Source organism: Uranotaenia lowii, chromosome 3 (genome assembly GCF_029784155.1).
Source record: "Uranotaenia lowii strain MFRU-FL chromosome 3, ASM2978415v1, whole genome shotgun sequence".
Classification (NCBI taxonomy): domain Eukaryota; kingdom Metazoa; phylum Arthropoda; class Insecta; order Diptera; family Culicidae; genus Uranotaenia; species Uranotaenia lowii.
In genome coordinates this window covers 351,395,972-351,411,772 of record NC_073693.1, presented here as the reverse complement: position 1 = coordinate 351,411,772, position 15,801 = coordinate 351,395,972, and the positions used below count along the sequence as shown (strand labels likewise).

The window sequence follows — 15,801 nt, the reverse complement described above, 5'->3', positions numbered from 1 at the left end:
GAACGCAATCTCTTTGGTGATAAACGCCCTAGAAGCGACGAGTCATCTAATGTCTTTTCAGTTATTGGTGACATTTTAAAAATCTGAAAGACCCCTGCCTAAAAAATATCTTGTAATACATCCTCTGATAATATCATCTGGTTGAAAATTATCGACTAAAAACATGAGGAGTATCAATATGGAAGAAATAGAAAACATTGAAATCATCGCTTAGGTTTTTTTTAATTAAAAACTAAATAGAATATTCGGCCGAATATTCGTTTGGCCGAATAGTTGAAAAGGTCAATATTCGGTATTCGGCCGTTCGCCGAATACCACTATTCGGTACATCTCTAATGTTTATATAGTGCAGCAAGTACGTAGCTCAATTTTCAGGCAGTGAGCTCGGGTTCGAGGCTTGGTAAGAATATGTTAGTAAGTATCAAATATGCTCGATTGATTTGAATCCAGTAAGCGGACTTGAAAAGGCATATGAATGAGCGAAAATGTATTTTTTTTCGTTTTTTGTACAGCTGATAAAAGAGCTTTTTGAAGCTGGGTAGAAGTTGTTTAGCAATTTATGCGAACTTTTTGTAAACTTTAAAGTTCGTTTATCTACTTAAAAATAGAGCTGAAAAGATGTTGTTTTACAAAACACGATTGAGCTGATCAAACCTGATAGTGGAATATTTTCCGAACTCTTGGTTGCATGGGTTTGTCTGGCTTGAAATAAATTCCAACTTAACCTTAATAAAAAATTTACGATAACTTAAATAAAACAAATAACATTGAACAGTTGGGTGTGTCGAACATCTGAAGACTAAAAACAAAACCTTTCTTGTTAAAATAATATTTCTGAAAATGAGACGGAAGATCTGCCAGTGTTGCAAGATTCATTTCCTGAAAAAAAAAAAAGAATGTTCTGTTTGGGTCCTTAAAACTATTTTTTCGCTGCTGCTACCGGCTTGGGCAAAGTGTAAGCCAGAAGGGCTGAAAATAATAACAATATAAATATGGCAATATTTATATTGGGCAATGGGCAATAAGTATGCTAAAAAAATCACTTGTTAACACTTGTAATGAATGCTAGGGCTATGATCATTTAGTATCCGGGTAGTTACAAACGTGTGTATTTTAAAAACAATTCATATGATCGAAAAACTTTCTATGGAGGAAATGAAGGTGTTAATATGACATTTCATGTAAAAATATAAAAATTATATATTTATTAATGATTTCAAGAAATATTCTAACTATTTCATAAAATCTCTTTTTTATCTTTCCACCCCACACAGTCATGTATTGATTTATTTTTTTAACCACAGAAGCAAAACCTTTGCAAAATCATGATATTTCACAAAAACTCACCTGGAAAAAGCAATTGGAATCTGGTTGGAACCTTTTCAAAAGTAGGCATCTCGAAGAATTTGATTTCTTAAATCCGGTTTTAACATAAATTTTGTTGTTCATCAGAACACGTCTGTCATATTGCGTAAAAACCGGATGCACAGATTGCGATCTTTGGAACTGATCATTATTAGTTATTTACTTGGTGTCTACTAGTCAGGCAACACTTTTTGCCCGCCGGAAATGAATTTTTTGCATTATTTAAGGCGTCTGCATTCAGTTATCCCCAATAACCATAGACATTTGACCATATTTAAGATCAGGGGTTGCACTCCGATGATTGGTTTGAACTTCGTGTGGATCCTAGAATGGCTCCTTATACTCCTTAACCATTTGGTTCGAAAAATAATCAGAAAAAACCAACAGTTCATGAACTTTCGAGTCAACAATGAAGAATTTTCGAGGCGCAAAATGCGTAAAAGGAGCAAATTTGTGCAAAATTATTTTTAACATATCTTTTTGCATCGTGAATATCTCAAACCCACGTTAACTTAAAAATCTATCAAAAATAGTCAAGATAGTCCTTTTCATAACCAACACAACGCTACTAAATTTTTGCATATCCAAGCTCTATTAACGTAGCTATCACCGAAATATAGTGCCCGGATACTTAATGATCATAGCCTTACCACATTTTAGAGTCAATTATAAAAAAAAACTTGGCTAAATGCAATATTTTTAACTAAATAAAAAATCCACTTCAAAATATTTTTCCCATCCTCATAAGCGTTTGATACATTGTAAGTACTTTGGTGAACATTTTTATATTTTTAATTTTCTAGAAAACTAATATTTTTAAAATTTGTCATACATTTCTGTGGTAATTCTAAAACGTTTTTTTACTAATACATGTGCTAGCAACGGGTAGAATACCTAAGGAATCTAGCTATCCTGATGTCTCAGGCCTTGGGTGGTCTAGCCGGTTTTACTGAAACCGGTAAAACCAATCAAACCGTCCATTTTATCATTATCAAAAATACCGGCATTTGTACGGCAAAAAACCGGAACATCCGGTATACTTTTCATCATTCTTTGGCATTGTAATAAAATCGACACAGTTTGATGATTTTTTTACCAAATATGTATGAGTTTCAAAACCTTCTAAAATTTAGTTCAATCAGCTTCAAAATCTTAGTTCGATAAACCTTACTGCAAGGTTCATTTGAGTAGTTTTTCGATTTTATCACGTCTAAAAAAAGAATTTTACCGTGATAATTGCAAAACTAAAAAAGTTATTAAACAATTTTTTTTTGTCTTGAATGATAATTTATCGTTTTTCATAAGCAGTGGACATGCTAAGTTTTCATCAGATTTGATGATTCCATGCATTTAGGGAAGTTGTTACTGAGTTTATTTGGTGAAATAAACTACTTATGTCGATATTGAAAAACAACCTACAAAATCATCGTGAGGCGCAAATCAACAAACTCTACCTGTTTCTCACACATCACAACCAGAGCAGCAGAATGCATCTACTTGAACCAAAACCGCTCGTAATGTCAAAAAGAAGCATTTCCGTATCACCTCATTCCCGTACGCAGTCTTTAAGAAGTCACACCGTCTCAGGAAAGAGCACCGAGTCGCTTAACACAAAGTGTATTAAACCGGAATAAAACTCTGCATGACCATCTACATGCTGCATGCGAGTAAAAGAAGGCGACATCGACACCACGAGGAGGTACAAGATTACCACTACGAATGCCAGTTTCCTAGCAGCAGGACAGCTAAAATTTTCCTAGAGACGGACGACTATCCTGCGACCCAAATTAATCCGTTCACGGAGCAATCAGCTTCATAGAAAGCATTGATACCTGGAAATCGCCTAGTTTTATGCATGCCCTATCGGAAGAACGGCAACATAACAGGCCTCATCGCAAACTACACACCAGCCTCAAATTGCGTCTTATGCACAAACACAAAAGGCTCTCAAACGAGGTAAATTTGGAATCACCAAGTACCAGAACTGTTAACTAATTTTTGTGTATCAGACGCACACGGGCGCAGCGCATGATCTAGTTCTGCGACTCAACAAAGCACCAAGCCAGGCGACGATACTCGAGCAGTTAATAGACGGGACCTTGCATGCGTCGGGTGCTCGAGCGTCGGTCGAGTTAAAAATTGGGAAATACGAGAGTGGTTACGGTTTAGCAGCATCGGAAGTGCGAGAAAGTGTCGGAGAATACTTGAAAGCGAAATCGAAAGAATCTGGTAGGGATGGCCAGTGCATGTGATCGAGAAAGAGGCAGATTTCGATAGCGGTATTCTGTCCCAGAATTTCTGTGTTTGAAGCGTTTGTTCGGAAGGATCTTTCCATATATTGTGCGTCTAAGGTGTGAGAGTTTTCAACCCTTCGAGGGAGAATATCGCAAGGCGATTCTATCCACGGTTTCCGGATAAGTGTGCGTGATAGCGAAGAGAGATCGTGTGGGGTGTCATACACTTCACTTCTGGGAGAGAAGATATAGTGTGGCGATACTCTCCATGAATCCTTAAGAAGTGTGCGTGTCGTTGAAGTGGGAGAAAGCGTTTTGTTTACGATTGGAATGGGTGGTGATATAGCATGAGCTGCAAGTAATCAACTGACAGCATTTTATTAGCGTGGCTTGAAGCTGACCGAGGAGAAGAAAGCCAGTCGCAGTATCATCAGTCATCATGCTGATTATGGATGGCTTGGCCGATTAGTAAAATGTACTACGTAAGGTAAATTAGATTTAAGAATAACTGTGAATACAACATCATGCATCCAAAACTAAACTAAATGCACTTAGTCGCGTATCGCTTTCTAGATAAATTCTATTCCTACTGAGCAATCATTGCAATTGATTATGAGATTTTGATTGAGGAGAAAATCATGATTGATACTTCACTCTGACTGTACAAACGTAATGAAACTTAATGTTTGATCATTTTATGTAGATATTCGTTTAGGCAATTATTATTAATTTACAATTCAACAATATGGAATCGTAATAAGCTTACCATTTGATTCGAGCCTTCTGAAGACAGAGGCAAATAATATTCTGTGAACTGAAAAAAGGTAACAAAGTAAACCTTACAAATAGACAAATATATAACTTAATTTCATAATGTTCTCCTGCATAGCAATATTACGGGTTTTTTCTTTAAAAAAAGTTCATCCCATGAGAGTGCTCAATTGAGTTAGACCAGTAGTTTTTACGAAAACTGGAAACACATTTTTTCTAATTTAGATTACATAAATAAAGTCAAAAAGAATGAATACTCGAGCAAAAATTGCACCAAAAAAGAATTCTTCTGATTTTTTTTAATCACATACGTCAAAATCAAAAACTTACTAAAAATATTCACATATTTTTTTATCAGATAATCTCTTTGGAGCCATAGGGTTTAATATTCAAAAAAAGTTCAATTTAAAATTAACTGCCGTACTTAACGGTGTATAGACGCAGTTTTTCCATAATTTTGACGCCAAACAGGAAGGTGCGTCCCATACAACGGTGGAAAATTTTAAACACATTTTATAATTTGTACAAAAAAATTTGTTAAAAAATGCAGGTGCGTCCCATTCACCGATTTATAAGGTATTCATATTTCTCGAATTGTTACTGGTGTAATTTCAATATGTTTATATTTATATCATCACAGTTTTAGTCAAATGAAATATATATATTTATGAAAATATGTGGGGACTTGCACAATTTGGAACCTTAAAAGCGTGTTTATCTCAACATTAAAACTTTAAACCCGTTATACCTCTTCGGCTCAAAAGGCTTAACACAATCTTTTATGATATTCCTTTCATTTCCATATTATCAGAAGAAACCAAGTACAAGTAAAAATGAACACTAAATCAGCCACATTCCCTCGCATTTGTGAATTCGAGATAAATAATTGGAAAAAAAATATCGTTTTACGAATTCAAATGCCGATTTTAGACACTTCAATATTCAATCCAGTAGAGTATTCAACAATTCAATGAAATTTTCATATTATTAAAAACTCATATACCATGCCAGGAAATTGCGAATTATTATTTATTGATTTTAAGAGCCTGAAAATAGGTTTTGTATGATTTCTTATTCTTTTGAAAAAAAAAAGAGCGATAAAATCGAAAAAGAACCGCGATAAAATCGAGCGTGAATATGGCAAGTGTTGAAAAAATCTAACACTGATAAAATCAAAAAACTACTTTATTGAAACAAGATTTTGATGTAAGTTTGCTGATTAAAACTAGAATGGCGTTCAAAAAATCATTAAAAAGCTGCCATTTCTCTCTCGTGGATGATATTTTTTCATGAAATTTGCATACATTTCAGTTCAGCTATCCAACTAACGCTCCATCAAATTTAAAGACTATGCATTTTAAGGTGTCCCAAAATTGAATAGTGTCTGGGAATCTGGGGGCTCAACCTCCAAATGATAGATTTGTGTATGGGGCCAACAAGAAAAAAATCATGTTTGGAGGTACCGCATACGCGATCTTTGAAAAAAGTTTACCTTTTTAAAATTCGATTTAAAAAATTGAGGTCTAAAAATTTTCACAAAACTTATACATTTAATATTTTTTAGATTATGTTTTAATTTAAAATTACACGGGCAGATACGAACCAGCCAAAGGCTGAAAGTCTCTCAAAATAAAGAAAAAAAAACTACACGTAAAAATATTTAATGAGCAAAATTGGTATAAAAATTTAAAATAAACCAGCTATTTTCTAAAAACTATTTTTTTTACCCATTTTTTTTTATTTTACTTACCAAAATATATACCCAGCGTATTTTTTTTAAACCAATGCCATCAAAAGATGCAAAATTTTGTGCTCTCAAACTTTTCTGAACAAAGTATGTTGTTTACATCATCATATGAAGTGTTATTTACGATGTAATTGTCCAAAAAATAATATTTTTCTTATGCAATTTGTTCCAGTTGTTGTTGTTAAACTGTTTATTAAAGTTTGTTCTCCATACCCAAATGTATCATTTGGAAGTCGAGCCCTCAGAATCCTAGACACTATGCAATATTGGCTGTGAAAGTGTACAATGACTGAAAAAATACAGGAAATTTAAAATCGCTTTACAATAACCACTCATTTTTTTTTAATTGGAATTTGGTCGAAAGATGTAAAAATGTTTGATCAAAAAACAAGCCAAGTTTTATCAAAATCGTTCCAAGCGGTGTCGAACTTTCACAAATTTAAACTTAAAACCCAAAATATTGATTTTTTTTTAAATTTCGTAGGGGAGAGTGGGGTATCTTAGGCCACTTTTTTTTCTTTGGCTCATAACTTCATTATTTTTAAAGATAAAAAGAAAAAAATTGGAAATGTTTTCTACATTTTTTAGGTATCATTAGGCATTTTTTTTTATTTTTCTAAATACATGAAATTTCTGAGTTTTGACTGTTTTAAAAAAAATTTTTTTTTTATTTTGAAAAACTGTGGGGAAACGGGGCCACCAATTCCAAATTAACTCGATAACATGCAAAGTTGATGAGTTGACCCAAAACTGAAATTTCATAATTCATTTAGTTATTTTAAAGTAATATCAGATGTGGAAATAAAAAAGAGAGCTGTGTATGATCGAATAGTTGCTTATTTCTGGCTCACACAAGTTTCGGCAAAATCCCTTATATAGGATTTATGTTCGTCTCTATTGCACTGGAAAAAATGGACAAAATATTTTTCATAACTCATTATTTGTCATAAGAAAACTTTGCAGATAAGAAAAACTTATTTTTTGTACTGAATGTGTATAAAAACACCAAAATATAGGTGGTCCAAGATACCCCACAAAATGTGGCCCATGATTCCCCACAAGCTATGATTTGCAAAATGGTTGCGTTTGTGTGACTCATTTATGTTTCAACATAAATTCCTTTTCCACGTGAAAGAGCATGACAAAACTAAGGTAATAAGCGTATGAGCATATTTTTGTTATGTACTTTTGGACTCCCACGGATGGAATTTGCGGGTGCTCTCCCCTGCTATATTTTTGAACATAAAATGTTTCAACAGAGTCAGTATTTAAACACACGTTTGAATATTTTTATGAAATTTATTTAACTATATTTCTTGGTAATTGATGGAACTCTATTGTTTTTATTTTTAACGGTATTGAACGATTTTTTCCCAGACAAAGCAGTAACTACATTAATTGCTGATTTTTGACTGATTTTTGAAATAAATTTCAATTTTAACTTGTGCGTATTCATTTTGGAAAGGCAAACTGAATGCTAAAACGACCGAGGTTGCGGAGAAAACATTCCTATTTTAGACAACAAAAATCTGTAGTTCTGTGAGTTAACCAAATAAGCAAGCACATTTGTTCAATTTCAATTTGTAAATGGCAGCACTATTTGGCAGTTAAATCCGAATTTAGTCTCAATATTGATTTTCAGGTTTATTTAGGCACATATCCATCATTTAGAGGTAGTTTTCCAACCCAGTTTTGTTTGAGTTCACGCTACAGAAAGCTCTTCCGGATTTGCAAAAAATCACCAGCACAAGAATGTACAACCGCAAAAATTCCTTCTCATCTCAACTTCCGATTCAATTGCAAATCATACCAACAATACTGCTAGCCGTCTGGTCCATCAAGCTCCATCGGAAAGCACAACATTATTCTGATTATCGGTCCAAGAAATTCACTTTTAGTGACCTTGATGCAATTCTAATTTTTTGATTTAGTGATCTTAGAATTTCCAAGGCAGTCACACGGTACCATGTACTTATTTCTTGACCAAAATCATCCAGTACACCCTAATTAATCCCAGATAATTTAAAAATGGGCATGAATTTGGTCAAATTGCAAGAAGGTGCTCCCATCTATGACTTATTTAAACCAGAGAAATAGTGTTTGACTATCAAAAAACATTAGTATTTTTGGATTCCAACCTGTTTTTTGGATTCAAATTGAGCCTTAAATCTATGTTTCATCATTTTGCATCATACCTATGAATGTTAATGAAGAAATTTGTTTGATAAAGTTTTATAGCTCAAATAAAATTCCTTAACGCTAGAGGAGCATATCTTAAAACTCCCTTTGAAAACCTTTGAATTCTGGAAAACTGCTTAAAATGCAGTTGTTTATCAAATATAATTCGTAGAATCACTATTATCAACTTTGACACAGTAAATTTTTAAAAATAATCTTGTTTTTGTTGAAAAACTCAAGCGGTACTATTCTTATTTTACACCCTTTCTTCACATTTTTGGTCCTCAACGCCAATTGCTACGTCCCAAAAAAAGTAAACTTATGCATGATTCATCCGTTAAACCATTCAAAACAAGCTGTACAGGAATTTTGATTTTCAATCATTCATATTTTAACAAGCAAAACACATAGTGGTACTACTCTTATTTCGCTCGCTGTATAAAGCTTGTTGAGGATTCATTTATGGTAAATTCTTAAATGACTAGGTATGTTGAAGAAAAAATCGGGATGCCAAAACTTTCTTTCAATTCTTATACTCTGAACAAAACATTCAACTTCATGGGAGTTGATAATTCGAGGAATAATTTTATTGAGGCTTTTAGTATCTCCTGGCACATAATTAGTTGAGGATTTTTTTTTTTTCATAAAAGAATTGTTGCTATAGGAATTAAGAAATCATCTACTGTTTCAAAAATTTTGAAATTTTTTGATACTGATATGATGAACTTTAGTCCAAGATATTTAAGATTTATTATGCGTAGTAAACTTACAATGTTTAAAGGTATTTCTTCAACATTTCGGTTTGAAAAGTTTTTCCCCACGACATTAATTTACCGTTCATTTGACTTCAAACTACTTCAAGAGCTATGCTATTCTAAACCAAACTCACACGCGTGCAGTAATGAAAAAAAAAAAACTACCATAAACACTAGTAAAAAATTATATTGAAAAAGTTAGCCAGTAGGCAAACTTTTCGTTGATTGATAAATTCCTCTTAGATCGAATTCCAAAAAGTGGCTCCAGAGAGTTGGTCCCGAAAAAGGAAAAAAAAAAACACATCAAAAGTCGTTATTTATGCTTCGATTCTCGCACAAAGAAAGTTAAGCTTCGCTATCACTCGAAAACCATAAGTTTTTTTTTTGATTTAGGTTGCTTCTAAAGCACAACAATAAGCCATCAATCCAGTGCCATATTTTAACTGCTGAATGGTGATCCTTGATGCTCCATCAACTAGGGAACACCAGAAAAAAGCCCACTCGCCAATCTATTAGCGAAGCCTATCAATCAACAAAAATCATCCCTTCTAAATTACCGCTAATCTTGTGTCCATCCCCGTCAAAATTGAGCTCGAGGAAGAAAAAAAGACAATAAAAAAAGGAAGCTCAAGAGGGATAAAAAATATGCAGAGGGGAAAAAACTGCCAAGCAAACGTTTGAAGAAGTTCGGTGGTTGTTGTTTACATGAAGGTATAATACGTACTTCTGACTTTCCATTTAGGTGGGTCATACATCGGCACTGGGGACTTCTGATGCTTCTCCGTGTTTTGGGTTTGTTTTGGGGACAAGTAGAGAAAATAAAACGACGACGTCCACCCTCTGCTTCGAGGCTGCCCGGGAGCAACTGATCCTTATCCACTTTCCACTTGACCCAGGTCACTTCACATGGAGGCGTCTTCGTAGTAGAATTATTACACACGGCCAACAGCCAAAAGTGCAGTCGATGATGATCTGGCTGAAGGCAGAGAACGTGCCTTTTCCTTGGGGGGAAAATATAACAACAATTACAGTCGCTGTCAATGCTGCGAGAGCTAGGAGAGAACGCCGTCCATAAATTACACAATCCGGTGGCAACTTGTTTGGGTTTTGCCTCCTCACAGAAACACGTGAAAATATCGCAATCCGTTTAAACTCATCAACCGAATCGAATTGACCGGGGCGACGAAGCGAAGAAGCATAAAAAATGTTCGTGTTCGTAACTGTGAGAATTTTTTTAAAGAAAAAACACACCGAAAGACAACAAGCGACAACACGTGTGCCACCGATAGTGTGTTCAGTAAACTGTAATCGGTTCTAAATCGAGATCTCGTAACAAACGAAACCAAAAAAAAACTAAAAGCGTTCGTCCAACATCACAACACCACGACACGACACAGACCCCGAAAAAGGCGAGCGGCAAACGACAACAGAAACCGGCCACAAACAATCCCGACGACGAATCCGGCTTCGAGAGTTTCCAACGTGCTACTGAAAACCGGGGGACGATTTTTTGTTGTCCCAACCCTGGGTGTGCGGAAATAACAATGCTTCTTCTTCTGCTGCTGCTGCTGCTTCTGTCGCGTTCGTTGCCGCTTTACTTCTACTTCTGCTACCGACTACCTACTGTTGTCGTTGTCGCTCGTTCGTCGCATGCTCTTCGGACTTCCGACTGGGAGCGTCCCCACCCTCCGAACCAATCCACCCCCCTTGAACGTCGCGACGACGTCGAGCGACATTGGATGCTGAGCTGGCGCTAAACCGGCTGACTGTTGTCGTTCGTCGTCTTTGTCGTGCGACAACAAACGACGAGACAACTCCGACTTTCGAACGACAACGATAGCTGTTGGGTCTTCTTCGTTTTAGGTTGGGCTCTGGGTTTTGCCGGTTGATCGTCCATCGTTCCCACATTCGGGAGGAGACTGAATGTGGTGTTTCCGGTTGGAAATTTTGACAATGTCCAGCCAAACGAGGTAAGGGTGACAATTGGGAGGCGATAAAGGATGTAAACGTTGCTGGAAATTGAACTTGGTCATCCTCGGGGGACTGTGGACGAGAACCAGTCAGGCAGAATCGGTCAGGTGGTGTTGGGAAATTGTGCTGTTAAATGCTTCACTTACGTACCTCCTATGGATGATTCCGGAGGAAGCTATAGTGGATGTGGACGTGGTTTAAAGATTGAGCAGATGGGATTTTTCTCACTTAAACTAAGCTGCTGCCTTTGGTCGTTGGCCGTTGACCTGGTTCAAAGTGTTTGTCAACAATTGTGAACAGATTTTGAAGTAGAGTATCTTCGTACGCCATCGTTAAGTATAAGGGTTGAAATTAAATTTGTTAAACGAACTGCTGTAAGTTTCCTACAGATTCAGAAGCTAATGAACTTATCTTCGTGAAACTTGACTGGCGGAGGCTTCTGAAGCCGGGAAAGATTTCTATAGTGGTTTTATCGAGGGGGAGGGGTCTATCAAAAAAAAGTAATATTTTAAAAATTTCAAAAATTACAAAAATTACAAAAATCACAAAAATTACAAAAATTATAAAAATTACAAAAATTACAAAAATTACAAAAATTACAAAAATTACAAAAATTACAAAAATTACATAAATTACAAAAATTACAAAAATTTCAAAAATTACAAAAATTACAAAAATTACAAAAATTACAAAAATTACAAAAATTACAAAAATTACAAAAATGACAAAAATTACAAAAATTACAAAAATTACAAAAATTACAAAAATTACAAAAATTACAAAAATGACAAAAATTACAAAAATTACAAAAGTTACAAAAATTAAAAAAATTACAAAAATTACAAAAATTACAAAAATTACAAAAATTACAAAAATTACAAAAATTACAAAAATTACAAAAATTACAAAAATTACAAAAATTACAAAAATTACAAAAATTACAAAAATTACAAAAATTACAAAAATTACAAAAATTACAAAAATTACAAAAATTACAAAAATTACAAAAATTACAAAAATTACAAAAATTACAAAAATTACAAAAATTACAAAAATTACAAAAATTACAAAAATTACAAAAATTACAAAAATTACAAAAATTACAAAAATTACAAAAATTACAAAAATTACAAAAATTACAAAAATTACAAAAATTACAAAAATTACAAAAATTACAAAAATTACAAAAATTACAAAAATTACAAAAATTACAAAAATTACAAAAATTACAAAAATTACAAAAATTACAAAAATTACAAAAATTACAAAAATTACAAAAATTACAAAAATTACAAAAATTACAAAAATTACAAAAATTACAAAAATTACAAAAATTACAAAAATTACAAAAATTACAAAAATTACAAAAATTACAAAAATTACAGAAATTATAAAAATTACAAAAATTACAAAAATTACAAAAATTACAAAAGTTACAAAAATTACAAAAATTACAAAAGTTTCAAAAATTACAAAAATTTAAAAAAAATACAAAAATCAAATATTACAAATATTACAAAAATTACTAAAATAACAAAAATTACAAAAATTTCAAAAACCACAAAAATTGCAAAAATTTCCGAAATCAACAAAATTACGAAAATAACAAAATTTACATAAATTTCGAAAATTAAAAAAAAATCAAAAATTACAAAAATTACTAATATGACAAAAATACCAAGAAAATCAAAACATCAAAAATTATTATAAATATGGACAAAATTGTCAATAATTATACTAAGTTGGCAACAATTAAAAATTGGAAAACTTATGAAAATTTAAAAAAATGCAAAACCGACGAAATTGAGATGATTGAAATAATGCTCAAAATTGTCAAAATTATAAAAATTTTAGAAATCAATTTTGGTTTCCAATAGACTCATTTTCTTCACTTAAGATATCAATCCGGATTAACGTTAAATATTTGAATCACATGGTTGGGCTTTAGACTGCCCCAAATTTGTATGGGAAATTCAAAACCTGTGAAATGTTATGCGCTGCAGGCTCAAATTGATCCTAAGCCTAGTACAAGATCTCATGCCAAATTTGGGCCAGATCGCATCACGGGAAGGGGTCGCTCAACGAGCCTGAAGTTTGTATGGGATTTCGAGACATTTTGTTCCGGAAAATCATGAAAAACCAGTTTTTCATCAATAACTTTGGTTCCCGCAGGTCGATTTCTTTCAAAAATGGTTTTTCTAAAAGCCTAAATTACGAAAAATATTTCATTCGAAGATTGCATTTCAATTAGAGTTAAGATAAGAAAGTTATTAGGCTTCAAAAACGGGCTAACTTATTTAAGGATGGTATTCAGCACTGTTAATGAGTCGAGGCGGTAAAACGTATTGACGCCTCATTAACAGTGCAGAATACCACCGTTAAAAAAGTTAGCCCATTTTTAAAGCTTAATAACTTTTTTATCTTAACTCTTATCTAAATGCAGTCTTCGGATGAAATATTTTTCATAGTTTAGGCTTTAAGAAAAACCGTTTTTGAAAGAAATCGACCGACGGGAACCAAAGTTATTGATGAAAAACTGGTTTTTCATGATTTTCCGGAACAAAATGTCTCGAAATCCCATACAAACTTCAGGCTCGTTGAGCGACCCCTTCTCATGATCCGATCTGGCCCAAATTTGGCATGAGATCTTGTATAAGGCCAAGGATCAATTTGAACCTGCAGCGCATAATTTTTTCAAAAGTCGGGTCATCTGGTGCACTCTATTGGGCATCTTTTTTTTTAATTGTACACTTTATTTTTGTGTTAAAGCTTTCATATGCTTCAACTCCAAATAGAGTTTATTGAGATTAAACTTATTTCAAAAAAAGTTAAAAAAAGTTCATAGATACAGGGATAATACATATTGCAAGATCAAGTCATTTTAAAACTATCAATTAGTTGCAAATAAAGATATTTAAATGAAATTTATGATAGTTGTCAAGAACTTTTATCCTATATAAAATTTTAAACTTTTATATTTTCAAATAATTTTGGATTTGCTGCTTTAAAATTTGATGATTCAGAATAAACTATCATTTGTTTATGATTTTGAATAATTTGATTTTTTTTTCTCTAAATTCAAAAATGCATCCTGTCTTCAAAACAAAAAAAATGAGTTCACCCATTTGATATAAAGATATTGAAAGTACTCTCTAGTGATGCCATAAATCTTAATGATGGTTTCTAGTAAATTCTTCATGTTGATTCATAATTTCCTTCAAGACAAACGAAACTTCTTTTTTTTTTTGAAATTCAGTACAAACTTTTTTATTTGTTTACTTTTGTATGATGGAACTATAACTTATTTGGGTTCTAAATTCTGAAATTTGAAGTTTTCAGACTAAAGTGTTACCGCGGATTCGAATAAAAAACTGTACAATTCCTTACAGAAAAAAATGTTTCTGAAATGTGTTTTTTTTTTTATTTTGAAATTGTTCTAAAAAAGTCCCCGTAACTGTGTCCGAATAAAAAATGGCCAATTTATCAAGATGGAAAATTTTTTTTTTAATGAGTTTATCGGATTACCAGCCCTTCAGCCCAAATAAACAATGGCTTTGTAATCTCAAGCTAACATACCACATCGAAACTTCCAACGAAACCAAGATACGACGAAAAAGAAAAGAAAAGAGTCGCTTAATGAGCCTAAAGTTTGTATGGGATTTTGATACATTTTGTTCGGGAGGAATATGAAAATCCAGTTTTTCATCAATAACTTTGGTTTCCATCGGCCGATTTCTTTTGGAACTATAACAAATATTTTATCCGAAGACTGCAAATCAATTCGAGTTTAAATAAAAAAGTTATAAGGCTTCAAAAATGGGCTTTCTTTTTAAAGGATGGTTCATCATTGTTAATGAGTCGGGACGTTCGAACATTTCGACGCAGCATGATGAATACCACCCTTAAGAAAGTTAGCCCATGTTTGAAGCTCAATAACTTTTTTATTTTAACTCGAATTGATTTGATTCTACAAGGTTTTTGGTCACTCTAGATGGAATGTTCTCCCAGATCTCCTTAATCGCCGTTCTGAGTTCTGCCTTGTTCCCAGGATTTTTATTTTTCAGGCGATTCTTGACCTCCCACCACAGGCGTCCTATTGGGTTCAGATCGGGAGGCTGCGGAGGCGTTTTGAGTTGTTTAGGGGTAGTATACAGCAACTACTTCCGTACGACAATAGCGGTATGTTTGGGGTCGTTATCTTGTTGGAAGTAGTAATCACGAGGTAGACCCAGTTTATCCACGGAAGGCGGCAGGTTACGCTTGAAGATGTTCAAATAACCCATCTTGTTCATCGTTGAGTCAATGAATTCCATGGTGCCGGTCCAGAGGCCGACCTTGAACCCCACAACATTTCGTTGCTGCCACCGTGTTTTACAGTTACGACCAAATTCTTTGGCTGAAGCTCCGTATTAGGTTTTCTCAACACCATTTGCCGTCCATCCGATCCGGAAAGGTTTATTTTTGTTTCGTAGGTATATAGAATTTTGTTCCAGAACTCTATAGGCTTATTCATATAAGCCTTAGCCCGGGCTTGTGATATAGCTCAGTTGGCAAGTCTGTTGTCTCCTGAGCCGATGTCCGCGAGTTCGAGCCCAAGAGCAAACATCGAACACAGTTGTACCGGATATGTTTTTCAATAACGATCCGCTAACTGCACCGTTGATAAAGTCGCGAATGCCATAAAGATGGTAAAATGACTACAATCGAAACAAAAAAAATATAAGCCTTAGCGAACTCCAGTCATTTTTTCATATTTACCTTTGAGATAAAGGGCTTCTTA

At 33.6% G+C, this 15,801-nt stretch overlaps 1 protein-coding gene across 3 annotated transcripts in view; it reads right to left on the bottom strand.

Annotated features, from left to right (window-relative positions):
- Positions 1-15,801, bottom strand: part of LOC129751017 (band 7 protein AGAP004871-like) — a 396,735-nt gene that overhangs the window by 319,624 nt on the left and 61,310 nt on the right. For 2 of the 3 annotated variants that reach the window (XM_055746260.1, XM_055746259.1), the window contains exon 1: positions 9,775-10,526. The exons of the other annotated variant lie outside the window; for it this stretch is intronic. Coding sequence is in view for 1 of the 2 variants with exons in the window: in XM_055746259.1 (XP_055602234.1) it covers positions 9,775-9,805 (31 nt within the window). In the remaining variant the exon portion in view is untranslated. Of the gene's footprint in view, positions 1-9,774; positions 10,527-15,801 lie in introns of those variants that run through there. 3 annotated transcript variants of the gene reach the window in all.